This window comes from Gopherus evgoodei, chromosome 2 (genome assembly GCF_007399415.2).
Source record: "Gopherus evgoodei ecotype Sinaloan lineage chromosome 2, rGopEvg1_v1.p, whole genome shotgun sequence".
In the NCBI taxonomy this organism is placed as follows: Eukaryota; Metazoa; Chordata; order Testudines; family Testudinidae; genus Gopherus; species Gopherus evgoodei.
In genome coordinates this window covers 33,677,705-33,696,064 of record NC_044323.1, presented here as the reverse complement: position 1 = coordinate 33,696,064, position 18,360 = coordinate 33,677,705, and the positions used below count along the sequence as shown (strand labels likewise).

The 18,360-nt window shown below is 48.7% G+C and overlaps 1 protein-coding gene across 2 annotated transcripts in view; it reads left to right on the top strand.

The window, feature by feature from the left end:
- MYO3A (myosin IIIA) overlaps positions 1–15,597 on the top strand; it is a 205,548-nt gene extending 189,951 nt beyond the window's left edge. For both annotated transcript variants that reach the window (XM_030550332.1, XM_030550333.1), the window contains 3 exons: positions 2,582–2,622; positions 12,401–12,544; positions 14,180–15,597. In XM_030550332.1, coding sequence (XP_030406192.1) covers positions 2,582–2,622; positions 12,401–12,544; positions 14,180–14,294 — 300 coding nt within the window. In that variant the 3' untranslated portion in view covers positions 14,295–15,597. The remainder of the gene's footprint in view (positions 1–2,581; positions 2,623–12,400; positions 12,545–14,179) is intronic.
- Positions 15,598–18,360: the final 2,763 nt, after the last annotated feature.

Below are 18,360 nucleotides of genomic sequence, written 5' to 3'. Positions count from 1 at the left end.
GTGGGCCACACACAGCCCGTCAAGGTAGTCCACTTCCCGCAGCTCCCATTTGCCAGGAACGGCAGACTGCAGCCACTGGGAGCTGCGGGCAGCTGTGCCTGTGGATGCTCAATGTAAACAAACTGTCTCACAGTCTGCCAGCGGATTACCCTGACGGGCCGCAGGTTGCCCACCACTAATCTATGCTATATCAGTTGCAATACCCTAAATATGGTGATTCTAGGAAAGGATACTGATTTTCTTTTCACACAGGTTTTAAACCAGTGTAATTCGCTAGCTTTCATGGAATTACTGGTGATTTATATCAACATAAGAGATCAAAATTAGGTCCATTCTAAACTTTAAAATATTACTTCTGAAGAGTCAAGCTATTCTAAATGCTGCAGCATAGCATTGCTTTCTCCGAAAAGAGAGAAATCTATTATAGATTAGAAATTATTCACATTCTCAAATAACTCTCACTCCTCTGCATCTTTGGAGGGTCTGTATCCCAATGGTAACATATTTCAGCAGAGTATCCTGCTTATAATATATGTACCCAGTCCAGTTTTTTCTGCAAAGCCAGTGACAAAACTCCCATTGAATTTAACTCAGACTTCAAGGCCTGACGGGACAATCGTGATCACCTAGTCTGAGCTGCACATTGCAAGCCACAGAGCCTCACCTACCCACTCCTTTAGTAGACCCATAACCTCTGGCTGAGTTACTGAAGTTCTCAAATCATGATTTAAAGACTTCAGCTTACAAAGAATCCACCATTTACTCTAGTTAAAACCTGGAAGTGACCCATCTCCAAGGTGCAGAGGAAGGCGAAAAAACCTGAGGATCTCTGCCAGTCTGAACTGCGGCAAAATTCCTTCCTGACCCCCAAAACGGTGGTCAGTTGGTCTGGACCCACCAGACACCTGGGAAAGAATTCTCTGTAGTAACTCAGAGCCCTCCCCATCTAGTGTCCCATCTTGGGCCATTGGTGATATTTGCTAGTAGCAATCACATGAGCCACATGCCATTATAGGCAGTTTCATCATACGATTCCCTCCATAAACTTATCAAGCTCTGTCTAGAAGTCATTTTGGATTTTTGTCCCCAGTGCTTCCCTTGGAAGGCTGTTCCAGAACTTCACTCCTCAGATTGTTAGAAACCTTTATCTAATTTCAAACCTAAACTTCTTGATGACCAGTTTATATCCCTTTGTTCTTGTGTCCACTTCGGCGCTTAGCTTAAATAACACCTCTCCCTCCCTGGTATTTATCCCTCTGATGTATTTATAGAGAGCAATCATAGCTCCCCTCAGCCTTTGTTTAGTTAGGCTAAACAAGCCAAACTCCTTGAGTCTCCTGTCATGACGTAGGTTTTCCTCCTAGTAGCCCTTCTCTGCATCTGTTCCACTTATATTCACCTTCCTTAAACGTGGGAGACCAGAACTGCACACAGTAGTCAAGATGAGATATCACCAGTGCCTTGTATAATGGTAATAACACGTCTTTATCTCTACTGAAATACCTCACCTGATGGACCTTGGACTGCATTAGCCTCTTTCACAGCCTCATCACACTGGCAGCTCATAGTCATCCTGTGATCAACCAATACATCCAGGTTTTTCTCCTCCTCGGTCCCTTGCAACAGATATGTCCCCAGCTTGCAGCAAAAATTCTTGTTGTTAGTCCCTAAATTCATGAACTTGCACTATTAAATTTCATCCCATTTCTATTATTCCAGTTTTCAAGGTCATCCAGATCTTTTTGTATAATATTCTGGGCCTTCTCCTTATTGGCAATACCTCCCAACTTTGTCACCCGCAAATTTTACTGGCACACTCTGACTTTATGTGCCACTGTCATTAATGAAAATGTTAAATAAGATTGGTCCCCCCAAGACCGATCCCTGAGGAACTCCATTAGTAACCTTCCTCCAGCCTGTGAGTTCACCTTTCAGCATGACCTGTTGTAGTCTCCCCTTTAACCAGTTCCTTATCCACCTTATCCCCATCTTCTCCAATTGAACTAATAATTTCCCACATGGAACTGTGTCAAATGCCTTACTAAAATCCAGATTGATTAGATCTACTGTGTTTCCTTTGTCAAAAAAAAATCCCGCTTATTTTCTCAAAGAAAGAAATCAGGCTGGGCTGGCATGAGCTGCCTTTTGTAAAACCATTTGTTGAGAATGAGTTTGGGCCTCCTCACTCTGAACAGTTAATATCCAAATAACTGGCATAGCATATATAAAAGTTTGCCTAAATTGGACAGTGTTTGTCACTTTTATTAAAGCAGATATAGGATTTGGAAGTTTGATATTCCCCTCCTTCTTTTGATTAGTTTCTTTTATTTGTGTACAGTATAATTACCAGTACTAGCGGCATTCTCTTATACAGATAAACAAGCAGAAAGATTATTAAAAATTGCTACAGCACATACTTTTTTTTTTTGCTCAACAAATTAGGTTCTACATATTTTTCTTAGTAAGAATTATAGAAAAGTCTCATATTTAACATGTCCATGTATTGGACCTTTGCATAAAAATGCTCCAGTGTTTTTAAAAAGTGACGCAATTCTTTAAAAATTGCTTGATGTTTTCTTAGAAATCAATCCAAGAAGAAAAACGGAAACCAAGAAAAAACAGGTATTTTTTTCTTCTCTATTTACTTATCCCACAGTAATTGTTATAATGCTCCAGAAACAGTGTTAAGCTGCACTGTCAACAAAGTAAAACCAAGAGTTAAGAAAAGAATATAGTTATTTAATGGTACACAGAGAGGTATCATTTGCAAGGTAAAATTATACCATTGTAAAGAACAAAATACATTATAGAATTTGGTCAAATGTTTTTCCTTGTACATGAGTCTTTTGCAATGGCAATACAAGCATAATAATAAACTAAGACACAGTCCAGCACAAAGACAATTCTAAATCAAACAAATAATTGAGGGCGCTTAAAATTCCAGTTCAAAACAGGTGAGCAACCAGTCACTTCATTAGCAAAAATCCAAGGAAAGATGGGGCTCCCCTTCTGAGAAACAACCACTTGGAAATATAAAAACCACAAACAGAAACAGTTTATATATTCAGAAGAAGTAAGAAAACCAAAATGCCCACTGCCAATTCAATAGTAAAGCTTTTCTCACTGTGTAATTGAAATGTTTTGGTGGATATCCACGTGCATATATTTTCTTGGAGCTATATATATGCAGATCTCTCGATGGTTCTGGCAAATATTCAGCACATAGCTTCTGGCAAAGATTAAACCCACAGCTTTGCCCCACATATGGACCTGTACTTATGCTTTTTGTGCTGCTTCCCTGTGACCATCCACTCCTGAATAGGTTTCTTAGGCTACATCTATACTAGGAGCACTTCACCAGTATCAGAATACCGGTAGACTATACTGGCAAAGCAGTCCTAGGGTGGACACAGCTATACCAGCAAAGCTGTGCTTTGTACTGGTAGAGTAAAACCACCCACCGTAAGGCAAACATGCTATGTCAGAAAATTAGAATAAGGGCTTCTGCTGGTCAGACTCAGGGATCCTATCTTTTCACACCCCCAACCAAAGTACCTACGTCAGCAGAAGTCTATAATGCAGACCTGGCCTTAACTGTTCCTTTATTTGATATATAGTAGTATGGTAGCAGTGGCCTATTCATTAGGCTCAGTCCTGTGTGATGGTGAATGCCCTCAGCTCTCACTGAAGGCAGTGGGAAATGGGAACACATCACCTTGCACGAGACACTTGATATCCTGCATGATTGGAAACATCAATCTGCAGCTGAAGCTGCAGGATGCAAACTTCATATAGAATACATCTAAACCAGCAAATATATATTTGAGAGAATGTATGGTAAAAAAGGGTACTCCCCTTTAAGAGTTGGGCTGGAGGCTACAGTTTGCAGCCTGGAGATAATCAAGGAGGTCCTGTCCCCCTGGGGGTTGACCCATATAAACAGGAACAGGAAGTGGAGCAGGGGAGAGAGAGGGAATAGAAGCCAAACAGGCTGCAGTGGGGTGGTAGTTACTCTCTGAGGCACTATGAGACAAGCCTAAACTGGCTCACAGACTTGGGCATGGACTGTCGGCTTGGGAGCCTTCATCTACGATCCTGATGAACTGTTTGTTACAATGGTTCCTGTCCTGAAGTCTGATTAAAAAGGGGACTTGGTATTGTGTTAATATATGTTGGTTTCTTCTTGGCTGGGCAGTTAAAGGGAATCTATTGCTGCTTCACCTAGGGAAACTAAGGTGCTGCACAGCTGCAGCGCCACACTGAGCCACAAGGTAGCACGCAGGAACTGTATACACCTTTACAATCAATAAAATGCAACCACATGCTTATGCTCAGTCTTGCATTCAGCTGTATTTCAGCCACTGGTTATCTTGCATATTGGATGAGCCATTTGGTGTTTTGTATTTTGAGGCTGAGCTCTTCACTCAATGACCCCATTATGCATTTCTGGTTTAATTTATGTCTGTGTCCCCTGTACAAGAGATCACTGGGACTTGACCCTCTCCGGGGCGGAGCGGAGCTACCCTGGCTCACTACACCTCAATGGGTCCGGGGGATTAGTCTGGCCCGGGGTCTCCCTCAGTAGCCCTTGTGGGAGTCGGCTGAAATGTGGTTAGTCTGGCCCTGGCTCCGGCGGGCAACAGCCACTGAGTCAGGAAGCTCAGGCCCTCAGGCAGGGCTGAGCCGTAACAACAGTTATGAGCCCCAGCCCTACGTCAGGGCAGGGCAACAAACGCTGAGTCAGGGGTCCTCAGGCCCTCAGGCAGGCTGAGCAGTAATAATAGGCTTCGGCCTCTTCAGGCCAGGGAGAGGGGGAGTCTGCCACCCAGGAGTTGGGTGGCAGGGGGAACGCAGGCCCTCCTATTCCACTGCATCCCAGCCCGGGGCCCCAGCAGCGGCTGAAGATCATCCGCTGCTTAGTCAGTGGAAATCCTGGCCGCAACATACCGACATAGGCTCTAGTAATGCTGCAGCCAGACTGGGGTCGGCTGCCCCTGGGCTACTTCCATACTACCCCTCGGGTGTTACCTGGATCCTGGCGTTGGCCTCTGGGGGGTCTAGGAGCATGGGTTCATCAGGGCAGGGGCTGGTCAGCAGGCCCGGCAGCTCCTCTGGATAGCAGGCACAGGGCAGGCCCGGCAGCTCCTCCGGATAACAGGCACAGGGTAGCTCTGCCAGCTCCTCCGGATAGCAGGCACAGGGTAACTCTGCTAGCTCCTTTGGATAGCAGGCACAGGGTAGCTCCGGCCAGTCTGGGTGGCCTCCCCGGGCCGTAGGAGCTTCTCAGTCTCGGGCTCCCCCAGGGACATCTGCTCTCTCCGGCGGCTGGGCTCCTACTGATCTCTGAGGGCCGGCCTTTATAGTTCCGGGTCGCCGCCTAACCCTTTGAGGGGCGGGCTCAGAGCTCCCTAGCTCCGCCCACTCTGGTATCCGGATGGGCTCTTCCTCCTCCAGGGCAGAGGGGAGCCACACCACCTCCCTACACACAGACCCCCTTAAGTCTGGCTCCCGCTCATTGGGGCTAGGCTCTTCCATCCCTCCGAGGCGGGACAGGAAGTCTGCGTTCGCATGTTCCTTACCAGCCCTATGCTGGATGGTGAACGCATAGGGCTGTAAGGCCAGATACCATCGCAATAATTGGTCGTTGTTATTTTTCATTTTCATCAACCGTCGGAGGGGGGCACGGTCCGTGACTAGTGTGAACAGAGCCCAAGGAGGTAGTAGCGTAGGGCGTCACAGGCCCACTTTATGGCCAGTGCTTCTTTCTCAACAACAGCATAGTTCTTCTCCCAGGGGAAAATTTTTTGGCTGAGATAATAGAACCGGATGGTCCTCTCCATTGACTTCTTGGGACAGGACAGCCCCCAGTCCCACCTCTGAGGCATCCATCTGGAGGATGAACCTCCGGTGGAAGTCCGGGTTATATAGGACCAGCTTTTGGCAGCGACATGTCTGGAGTGTCCAGAAGGCATCTTCACATTCGGGGGACCACCGTACCTGCCAGGGGCTGTTCTTTGTCAACAGTCCTGTTAAGGGCGCAGCGATGGAAGCGAACTGGGGGATGAACTGCCGATAGTACCCAACAAGCGCCAGGAACTGTTGGACGTGGCATTTCGTGGTAGGCATCGGGCAGGCTGCCAGGGCTTGCACTTTCCCGATAAGGGGCTTCACTCATCCTCCCCAGATAGTGTACCTTAGATATGTGGTCTGCCATCCGATGCGGCGTTTTTTTGGGTTGGCCGTCAGCCCCGCCTGTCACAGGGACATCAGGACCGCTGCTACCCATTTCAGGTGGTCTTCCCAGTGGTGGCTATAGACCAAGGTATCGTCCAAGTAAGCTGCCACATAGTCTCGATGGAGTTGTAGTAGGCGATCCATTAGCCGCTGGAACGTCGCCAGGGCCCCATGGAGGCTGGAACGTCGCCCAGGGCCCCAGCCTGAGCAAAGTACTCCTGCAGCTGAAGGACATAATTCAGGAGTCCCTGGGTTGGAGAGGGGGACTGCTCCCAAGTTTCCCGCATTAAGTCCAACAGGCCCTGCGGACGGCGCCCATATAATAGTTCAAATGAGGAAAACTTGGTTGATGACTGGGGTACCTCACGGATGGCTAGCAGCAGGGGAAGGAGCAACTGGTCCCACCGGCGCAGCTCCTCCAGGGGGGAACTTCCGCAGCATCTCCTGTTCCACCAGCCCGTCCATCTGGGGGTGGTATACGGAGGTGCGTAATTGTTTAACCCCCAGGAGCTCACAGACCTGCTGTAACAACCTGGAGGTGAAATTGATGCCTTGATCTGTTAAGATTTCTCAGGGCAGGCCCACCCGAGCAAAGACCTTAACCAGTTCCCCAGCGATGGTCCAGGTAGTGGTGCTCCGCAATGGAATGGCCTCGGGGAAATGGGTGGCATAGTCCACGATGACCAGGACATACTGGAAGCCGGAAGCACTTTTTGGGAGCGGGCTCACCAGGTCCATAGTCACTCGCTCAACAGGCATCTCTATTATAGGCATAGGGACCAGGGCTGCCTTGGGCACTCGCTGGGGAGTGGCTAACTGGCACTCTGGGCAGGAGCTACAATAATTCCTCACCTCCTGGTGAATCCCGGGCCAGAAGAACCACATCAAGATCCGGGCAAGGGTCTTCTCATGGCCCAGATGCCCGGCAGCTGGGATATCACATGCCAGCTTCATCACGGCTCGCCGGTGACGCCGTGGTACCAGCAACTGTGTTTGGGGTTCCTTTGTGCGGGAGTCACGGTCGATCCGGTAAAGACGGTCCCGGCATAGTTTGAAGTGGGGCCACTGGGTTGCACGCTGGGGGTCGATGATGGTCCCATCGACTGCCACAAGCTGTTCGTAGGCCCGACTAAGGGTAGGGTCAGCTCTCTGGTTGTGGCAAAAATCAGTATGGAGGAGGGGTTCGACTGAGAGCTCCAGCAGGGGATTGTCGGTTTCTTCAGTCCCTGCTTCAGTTCCCGGGGTCCCGCCCACCTCTTCCAGTAGGGCCTCCTGGCGCTCTCCCTCCAGCACTGGGGTCGACTGGAGGACCTCCTCAAAGGCGGGCCAGTCCCGTCTCAGGATCACCAGGTACGCCAGTCGAGGGGCTAAGCCGACAACGATTCGTCGGGTGACGCCAGCTACTGTCAACGGGACCCAAGCATTAGGGTAAGGCCGGACATCCCCATGGATGAATTGAAGGTGAATCATTCCCAGGCGGGGGTCTGCCTGGGGTCCCAGAGCCTGGCGAATTAGCGTCTGACCACAGCCAGAGTTGATCAAAGCCTGACAACTACCAGGACCGTGATCTTGTGAGCCTGTGATAGCCGAGCCCTGGTGTCCCCTGCACAGACCTGCCCAAAGCTGCAGTCCATTTCCATGCAGTCCCGCTGCAAGTGTCCGGACTTCCCACAATGGAAACAGGGTCCGAGCCCAGGGCAACCGCCCCGGGAGGGGGCTCCCCGAGGACTCCTAGGAGGACTCCGGTGGACTCTCGCAACACCCGGCATGGTGGGCACCAGTCCAGGCCGAGGGGAAGGATCCAGACGTCTGGACTGAGACCCTGGGTGGGCCTCCTGCATGCGGCCAAGGCTCCACGGCCTGGTCGCGGCGTCCCCTTTTCTTTCCACATTGGAGCGTTCGGGCCCGAGGTTGTGAGGTTGGAAGGCAGGCCCCGCTGGCGTTTCGGCCGCGAGAAAGTCCTCCATCAGTGAGATGGCCGCGGCTAACGTTGCGGGCCGATGGCGGAGCACCCAGGCCTGTCCTCGGGCCGATATGGTGTGCACAAACTGTTTCAGGATGACTTGTTCCGTTACCTCCTCTGCCGTCCTCGTCTCTGGCTGTAGCCATCACCTACATGCCTCCTTCAGTGTTTGGGCCACCAGCCAGGGTCGGGTGCCCGAGGGGTACGTCTGGCTTCAGAACCGCTGCCAAAAAGTCTCTGGGCTGACATCTAAGGCATCCAGGATCGCGGCCTTTACCCAGCTATAATCCCTTGCCCCTTCCATTGCCAGCCCCCGGTATAACGTCTAGGCAGTCCCTGTTAGGTATGGGGCCAAGAGGTGGCCCATTGGTCCTGGGGCCACCCAGTGACCAGTGCCACCCGTTCGAACGTTACCAGGAACGCTTCAGGGTCATCGTCGGGGCCCATCTTGGTTAGTCGCACTGGGGCGGCGGGGCGTGGTGACCCAGCCCCGTCCTCTGGCTGCGGGTCTATGGGGTGCGGTAATGCTGTCACCAGCTGTTGCAGCTGGGCTCCGAGCTGCTGAATAAGCTGCTGCTGCTGCTGGAGTTGAGCGGCATGATGTTGTTGCTGCTGCTGGAGTTGAGCGGCATGATGCTGTTGCTGCTGCTGGAGTTGGGCAGCATCCCGCTATTGTTGATGTTGGAGCTGGGCAGCTGCCTGCTACTGCTGCTGCTGTAGCTGGGTGGCCTGCTGCCGTTCCTGACTCTCCGTCAGCAGCTTAAACAATCACTCCATCTCCATGGTTCTCTGCGGGGACAGGGTGGATCTCCCCCTCCGACCCCTTCTCACAGGGGTCAAGGGAACAGATCCCCACTTCTGGCACCACATGTACAAGAGTTCACCAGGGCTCGACCCTCTCCAGGGTGGAGGGGAGCCACGCCGGCTCTCTACACCCCGATGGGTCTGGGGGATTAGTCCAGCCCGGGGTCTCCCTTGATAGCCCTTGTGGTAGTCGGCTGAAATGTGGTTAGTCTGGCCCTGGCTCCGGCGGGCAACAACCACTGAGTCAGGAGGCTCAGGCCATCAGGCAGGGCTGAGCCGTAACAACAGTCACAGAGCCCGGCCCTAGGTAACGGGGGGCAACAACCACTGAGTCCGAGTGCTCAGGCTCTCAGGCAGGGCTGAGTGGGAATAATAGTTTCAGCCTGGCCCTAGGTCAGGGCGGGGCAACAAACGCCGAGTCAGGGGTGCTCAGGCCCTCAGGCAGGGCTGAGCAGTAATAACAGGCTTTGGCCTCCTCAGGCCAGGAAGGGGGAGTCTGCCACCCAGGAGTTGGATGGCAGGGGAGACACAGGCCCTCCCACTCCACTGTGTCCCAGCCCAAGGCCCTAGCAGCGGCTGAAGATCCGCTGCTTAGTCAGTGGGGATCCTGGCTGCAGGGCCGGCTTTAGGCCAATTCCACCAATTCCCCCGAATCGGGCCCCGCGCCTAAGAGGGCCCCTTACCCAGTGAGAATCCCTTCCCTGGCTAGAGGCGCCTTTTTGATTTTTACTCACCTGGTGGCACTTCGGGTCTCCAGCAGCACTTCGGCACCAAGTCCTTCGCTTGCTTTGGGTCTTCGGTGATACTTCGGCGGCAGGTCCTTCAGTGCCGCCAAAGACTTGGAGCGAGTGAAGAACCCACCACTGAAGTGCCGCCGAAGACTCAGAGCACCATCCGGTGAATACAAGCCCCACGTGTTTTTTTACATGCGTTTGTTGTTGTTTTGATTTGGTTTTTTTTTTAGTCATCCCTGTTGGGGCCCCGTTGAAACTGTTCGAATTGGGCCCCGCACTTCCTAAAGCCGGCCCTGCCTGGCCGCTACACACTGACATAGGCTCTAGTAATGCTGCAGCCAGACTGGGGTTGGCTGCCCCCGGGCTACTTCCATACTACCCCTCGGATGCTACCTGGTCCTGGTGTTGGCCTCTGAGGGGTCTAGGAGCATGGGTTCGTCAGGGCAGGGGCTGGTCAGCAGGCCCAGCAGCTCCTCCGGATAGCAGGCACAGGACAGGCCCAGCAGCTCCTCTAGATAGCGGGCCTGGGTAGCTCTGGCAGCTCCTCTAGATAGCGGGCATAGGTAGCTCTGGCAGCTCCTCTAGATAGCGGGCATGGGTAGCTCTGGCAGCTCCTCTAGATAGCGGGCATGGGTAGCTCCGGCAGCTCCTCTAGATAGCGGGCATGGGTAGCTCCGGCAGCTCCTCTAGATAGCGGGCCTGGGTAGCTCCGCCAGCTCCTCTAGATAGCGGGCATGGGGTAACTCCAGCAGCTCCTGTGAATAGCGGGCACGGGGTAGCTCCAGCCAGTCTGGGCGGCCGCCTTGGGCCGTAAGAGCTTCCCAGTCTCGGGCTCCCCCAGGGACATCTGCTCTCTCTGGCGGCTGGGCTCCTACTGAGCTCTGAGGACCGGCCTTTATAATTCCGGGTCACTGCCTGACCCTTTGAGGGGCTGGAGAGCTCCCTAGCTCCGCCCACTCTGGCCTCCGGATGGGCTCTTCCTCCTCCGGAGCGGAGGGAAGCCACACCGCCTCACTACACTGACACTGTCAACTCTAGCTCACAGATCTGCTTGTGGTGCCAGTTGGATCTTGGAAAATTTCCAAATATAGGGTTTCTCCCAGTCAGTTCTTCTTCTGGTGAGTTATTTGACCAGTTCATGTCTAGACAAGAAATTCACTTATTGGACCTGAATTTCTTCTCACTTATACCAGTTTTATGCCACTATTGCTACTAGATTCAAGGGACTTACTTCTGATTTATACTAGGTGTGAGAGAAGAATATTGCCCTGTGTCTTTCAAGTCACCCTCAGGACTCTTTTTTCTTAGTCATTTTAAACATTGCAGTTTTCAAATAGTGTGTTTCCTTAGGCATCCTGAAGCAATGTATGTGAAGAATGCTTGTGCTCTCTGTCATATATACGATCTCCAACAATACACTGATATACTATTTGTTATTATTATTTATATTACAGTACAAGCCCCTTTCAGTAACAGCATCCCATTCTGCTTGATGCTATAAATTTTGGCCTGCTTCAAAATATTGTAGTCCCTTCTCATATTCTCTACACGAAATTTCCATTTCTTAAATATTAACTTATTTAAAGAGAATCCTTGGGCTCGCTAGAGGATGGCCTGAGAGCTCTAGAAACTAAAGGCCTCTGTACACAGCATAGGAATAGCCTGGGAAGAAGCCGTGCATTTTTTCCCAATATCATCCCAATAACATGACACAGTTTTGATCTGGAGAAATTACTCACTAGGTCCATTCAATCCTTTGTCTACTTGCTGAGGCTGGTAAGAAGAGTGCTGAATAATACCATCCTGGCCACTAGGATGTGTACTGAGGTTGGCAACTCATTTCATATACTGTATGTTACAAAACCTTTCCAGTGGGTAACAACTCTCAGATAAATAAATAGCTTGAGCAAGATATATAAATAGGTGACATCGAAAGAAAGTCCCTGTGTCACTTTCCAAATTGCCTGAAAAATCCAATTCCCTAGCAGTTTTCTGTTTTCTCACTCATGATCTGAAAATGTTAAATACACAGATGATTATTTTCTTGTTACTTAGGGATCAATGTAATCCATTCATTTATAAGCCCAAAGTACTCCAGAGAGTGTCACAAATCTACTGATATCCCTAAATTCTAGAGCTTGAATTGGAATCTTTTGAATTAGCTGAACACAGTTTATTAAATCGTGTCCTAGAGTACATTTTTGTGGTCAAAGAATAAATCCCTGAAAACAGGTGATTATCATGGAATGACTAACAGAGTCTTAATTATATCATCAAGATTAGCATTACTGAAAACTGTCCAGTAATGTTAGATCTCTAAATCTCAGAACTGCCCTGAGATATGCAGGTGCACATTGATACATCTTAACAAAATCAGCCACAACTCATGCATGCACGTATATAAAAGCTGATTCTACAAAGTATTTGGCATGTAATTATATACTTGCTGGTAGATTCAAATTATTAGTTCAAAATTATAAACACCTGCATTTTCATTAGTTACATTTCCAGGACCAGATTTTTGTGCTTATATAATTTTCTACCACAGTCAACATATCAAAAGTCCTCAGATAAGGAAAATGAAGGTTGTGATTCATTACTTTATTTTTGCTGGGAAAATGCTGCAAAACAGAATTGGTGATTTAGAACCTTTATGTATTTACAGTCTTGGCAAAATGCTGGATTTAGAAGATTTCTATTACCAAGAAATTTCATCAAGTGATTCCATCTCAAATGATAGTAATTCTAGCAGAAGAAAAAAGAGGCCACCAGTGGAGCTCAGAGATTCATCTTTAAATATTACTGAAGGGTAAGTCTTACCAAATAATAGTAGGGACAAAAGAAATGCTGTGTAACCTACTTTAAAAAGTTATGGATGCAAACTTATTTTTGTACAGTTCATACTGAAGACAAAAGTACAGTATATGCATTCAAGTTAGCTATAAATCAATTAACTATTTTTTACAGAATCTTGTAAAATAATAATTCTAGGAATTAAAAAAATGTATCTATGCTTAGCTGAAAAATTCCTTTCTTCAAAATAAGGTCCAAAGACAGTACAAACAGACCTTCAACCTGCTTGCAGAACTCTGGCGAGGCAAGCTCAACCATACAGCCATTTTGCTGAAGAACCTGCCCGTTTTGTTCTGCCTCCACAGCTCCAGATAAGGTGGACAGACCTCCTTGCTGTACATCTTTGGATCTCAAACTTTTTGTCAAACAAAAGCAAAATCTAAAAGTTATATTTCTGTTTTAGTTAGGATTGTTTGGCTCTATGCCAGACTTTTATCCTGATTTTGTCAGCTGAGACACCTGGTTCTTGATGGCTTCTTTTTTTTCCCCTATTGCACTGAACCAACACATGGCCCTACAGCTTCTGCTTGATACCAGTATGACAGACAAGCAAGGACAAATCCTGAAGGGAAAAGCTGGTTCATCAGCCTTCTTCCTGCATAGATTTTTCAGGTCATTAATTGCATGTGACTTTTTGCCTCTTCACTCAAAATGCTTTTGAGATATGCACCAGTAGGCTAGGGGCCTGATTGTGCTCTCACTTAAATCAATGAGATTTTTGCCACTGGATGCAAGGCATAAAAATGCATGCCTTATTATTATGCTCTGATCTGATGTTAATCTGCAGTAACTGGAGTAACTCTGGATCTTCTGTGTGTAACTGAGAGCAGAATTTACCCCCTGTTCATGGTTTATTACTTAAGTATCAACTGCAGTTCAACATTCAGTGGCCACTTCAGTTGGGCTTCTTGTGTGAGTAAGGCGAGTACAATTTAGTCCTAAAGAAAGTGAACGCTTGTACTTGTTTGTTGCCATTTGGGACTCTACACTGAACCCCTAAGTGTAGCTCACCAGATATTTCAGCAGTTATTTCAAAATAATATATACTTTTCAAACAATGGTTTTATTTTTAATCATAGGAATTACTTCAGTTCAGTTAGCCAGGTCTGCTGTCTAAATGGAAGACCAGCTTTCAAAAATGCAATTTGCCACCTGAAAATCATGAGCAGGGTTCTATACTGTGACCTTTGCAGTGTCCAGTCTGAAACAGTGGGACAGACCCTCATCAGGTATAGAACAGGAGTAGCTCCATTTATGTCAATGGAGCTACCTGATTTACACTGGCTGACAATCTGAGCCAATGTCTAATAGGCAAGAATTACCCCCAAAGCCTGGCCTGTTATCCTGACATTTTTACTATGTCCTTAATAATTCCTCCCTTTTTTGAAAAAACGTGTTTTCTTTGAGCATTCCTCTGTTCTGCAAAAATGTATTTGCTCTGGGATGCTAGCTCTATTCTGCAGAGTGGGGAGAGGCCTGGAAAAGGCAGCTGTTTTTGCTGAGGGTGAAGGTTAAGCAGTCGATTAGCAGTATTTGCTGAAGTAAATGTTTTGACTTTAATTTCTAAAGTGCTTCGGCATTTAATCCCTAGGTCAAGAGTTGCAGAGAGCCCCCTGGACGAGAGGAAAACTGAAGATAATCCCTATGACTACAGAAAACTGCTACGGAAAACCTCTCAGCGCCGGCGCCTTATCCAGCAGTTTTAGCTGCTGCTGCTGCCATTTGGCTTTTATTAGCATAATCTTTTTTTATGATTTTGTACCATATGCTTTTTTTTTGGTATTGTTATCTCTAATATTTCAGGTTTACAGTGAATATGCATTATTGTAGTTTATAGCCCAACACTGTTTTAAAGGGACACTGTCAGGTTACAAATTGTAAATTTAAAAAGAATCTTGCTGATGTTACTTCTTAATATACTTTAGATTACTAAAATTGAAATAATTTAAAAAAACAAATATACTTACTGTATATTGTTTTCCTTTTTACATTTCTCTCATCTTATACAAAATAGACTAGTCAGTTTCTCTTTTGTTTATAGTCATTTCCTAGTCAATTGAGTTTTCAGGTTCCCCTGCACTAGCACAATGCTAGCACACCAGCACAGAATGATTTTTTTTAAATAAATTACTTCACTGGATTTTTCTAAGAATTCCAAAGAAGAATTTCTTTTGGTTTTAAGTCTACAATGCCTAAATTTTGGGCCACATCTGCATGTGACAAGTGTCCCTTTAATACAAATGAACGTAAATTTTTGTTTGGTAGGATATTATATATCAATTTATTTTCTTATTGACTTTAACTACAGTAAAGCTACTGAGGGAAGGTGTTTAAAGGACAGTACAGGATGTATATTCTTTATCTTGGAAATGTTTATATACAGGGAAATAAATCTTGTTCGCTTTGTTCTCCTTTTTAAATTTGCATTGGATTTTTAGGACTCTTAATCTCAGAGAAATTGAGAAGTGGCTAGGAAAATGTGGATTGGTCTGTTGCTGCCTAAAATGCAAAAACCATTCTTAATTCCACCAGAAATGAATTGGGTACAAAGTAGCTGCCACTTTTTTCAAAATTTCACCCAAATTCCTATTTTTAAAGAAATTATTTTAGAGGAAGGATATAGATAACTGGAACATTCACGTGTGATTGACAGTGATTAACAGCTGCATGTTCCGAGCTGCCAGGCAAGAATGGCAGATTTTACCAGGCCAATATTCTGAGCAGTGTAAGAGATGAATACTGTTCCCTTACTCAGGCCAGGTGTCTTATTGCAGTGATTACTGGTGGGAGTAAAACCAGCAGGGTAGAGCTCTGCACAAACTATCTTTAGACACTTCTGGCACTCTAATTTAGCTCTCTTTCCATAGACATGTAATTGGTGCTTCGTATTTTTACAATAGTTAAAAGATTAAAAGCTATGTTTAAATTGCTGCAGTATACAATGTGCTAGAAAACATCGGGTTTGATTTTTAAAGTCCTCTTAAAATTGCTCTCCCCATTATTACAATGGCAAAATAAATAAACAATACAAAAGTCAGGGACAAGCTTGGCTGCATCTGAATTACTCCTAGCAGAGGTGCAATGATGGGTGTGTGGGTGGGGGTAGATTGAGACAGGAGGAGAGGAGAGAAGAGCAGTCACTTTACACTGAAACTCAGCTTGGTATTTCCTCCACATTGCCTTACATGGGGGCATCAGCTGGAAATTGGGAGGGATCAAAGCAGATCTTTTATTTCACACAAAGAAACCACAGGGCTGATATTCTTTCTTTTCCTGTCAGGCTTATTCTCTAAACTGCTGAAGGCATTTCAGTGAGACCAATGCCTAGAATGTTATTAGTTAGCACCGCTGCGTGGATTAACACCTGGGTCCACCAAAAGGGGAGTGGGTGCAAGTCAAGATGCAGTAAGACCCTCCATTGAACTGAGTATTAGGTGAGTGAGGCCTATCAACAAAGCCTTAGCCTCCGGCCCTGGCCCCATCTCCATACTGCTCGCCCTCCAGTTCTCTCTAAGATTTGCTCTGTGAATGGAAAAATAATGATGTTGGGCAGATCAGACTAAACACAATTTCACCCTACCTCTCCCCTGTCCGTATCTCCCACATACAGGGGGGTTGCTTACACTGTCTGCCATGCTGGCAGGATTAAAAGGACGGACCTGAGATGTATCTGCAGAACAGAGCACGGTTCGGCCTCTTCCCAAGAAGATTCTAGAGAACACTTCAGGGTGCATGTCTGTGTTGATTGCCCACATAGAGAACAGCTAGTGGCTGTCAATTTCACGCCTGCAATGCCATGTGAGGTGCCAGTGTGACAAGAGGGGCAGGGAAAAGAAGGCCGGTGACAGAGACTTTCCATAGGATGCTCCTAAAAATGGACTTTTACTGCCCAAGTGCCTGTACCTAGAAAGAGATGGGGAAAGAAGGAGATGCTTGAAAAGCTGCCGCAAGGCGGATCATCCCATAGGCTGTGAGCTCTGCCCTGTCTCAGAAGTAACTGTTTGCCATGGTCCTTATCCTAGGCAGTCAACACTAAGGCGCAAAGTTATGATAACCGCGTAGAGTTACAGAAGCGTTGGGTTGTGTGGGACAGAGGTTTTATTGTGCTGGGTCCTTGGCATGATCTGCTAGAGCCCATCTCTAACCACTCAGTGCAAGCACAGGCTGGCTCCCTACGTAAGGCTGCCAATTTTCTACTCATAAAACCAAACACCCTTGCTCTGTCCCCCCCCGCCCCTCCTCTGAGGCCCTGCCCCTTCTCTGAGGTCCCACCCCCACTCACTCCATCTCCCCTCCCTGTCACTCACTCTCCTGACCCTCACTCACTCATTTTCACTGAGCTGGTTCAGGGGGTTGGTGTCGGGAGGGGGTGAGGGCTCCAGCTGGGAGTGCAGCCTCTGGAGAGGGGACAGAAATGAGGAGTTCAGGGTGCAGGAGGGGACTCTGGCCTGAGGCGAGGGTTGGGGTACAGGAGGGGGAATGGGCTCTGGACTGGATATGCGGGTTCCGGGGTGGGGCCAGAAAAGAGGGGTTCAGGGTGTGGGAGAGAGCTCCAGGCTGAGGCAGTGGGTTGGGATGCAGGACAGGGTGACGGCTCTGGGGGATGAGGGTGGGGGAATTAGGGTTTGGAGGGCAGGAGGGGGATCAGGGCTGGGACAGGGAGTTGGGGCATGGGGGGGGGGTCAAGGCTGCAGGCTCCAGGTGACGCTTACCTCAGGCAGCTCCCAGAAGCAGCGTCATGTTCCCCCCACTGGTTTCTAAGCAGAAGCACAGCCAGGCAACTCTGCGCACTGCTCCATCTGCAGGCACCACCCTCACAACTCCCATTGGCCACAATCCCTGGCCAATGGGTGCTGCCGAATCCGCGAAACCAGGGACCTCCCGCAGGCAAGCTGCCGAGGGCACCCTGCCTGCCATGCTTGGGGCGGCAAAATACCTAGAGCCGCCCCGGCTGTGGAGCTGGCACTTGGAGCCCTCTGGCTGTCCTTAGGTGTAGGAGCCGGAGCGAGGATATGACGTTGCTTCCAGAAACCCCACAGAACCAGGGCAGGCAGGGAGCCTGTCTTAGCACCCCCGACCAGACTTCTAACTGCCCAGTCAGCACCGCCACCAGGGTCCCTTTTCAACTGCTGTTCTGGTGGAAAACCAGACACCTGGCAACCCCAGGTCACCAGCAGCGCACAGGAGCCCACTCAGCATTGTACCTAACCTGCAGGCCTGGAGCACGCTGGAAAGAGCCACCAGCCCACAGTGGTCAGGCAGGATTCCCAGCATGGTCTGTGGGGAGCCGCCATCCCCATGCTAGGCTGGCCTCCCATTCTCCTCCACAAGGCACTGCGCTCAGGAAGAGCTAGGGTGACCAGATGCCCTGATTTTATAGGGCCAGTCCTGACTGTCAGCGTTTTTTCTTATATAGGCTCCTATTACCCCCCACCCCAGCTGGATTTTTCACACTTGCTGTCTGGTCCCCCTAGGAAGGGCTCTGGCACTTGCAAACCCAGGGGGCACCGCGGACTAACAAACCCCCGGGGAATAGGGCTGCTCCTCTCAGCCGAACAGCGCAGGAATTGCCAGCGCCACCTGGGCCCCTCTCTCCGCCCAGCGCCGCTCCAGCGGGCGATGAATGGCAATTCTGGCCTTCCTGGCGCGCTTTGCTCGGTGCAGCCACCAGCTGGCAGCGGTCGCTTCCCCCGAGCCCCTTCCACGTGCGGGTTTTAAAGGGGGGGCGAGGGAGGAGCTGCGGCCACCTCTGGAGATCGGGCGCTGCGCTGC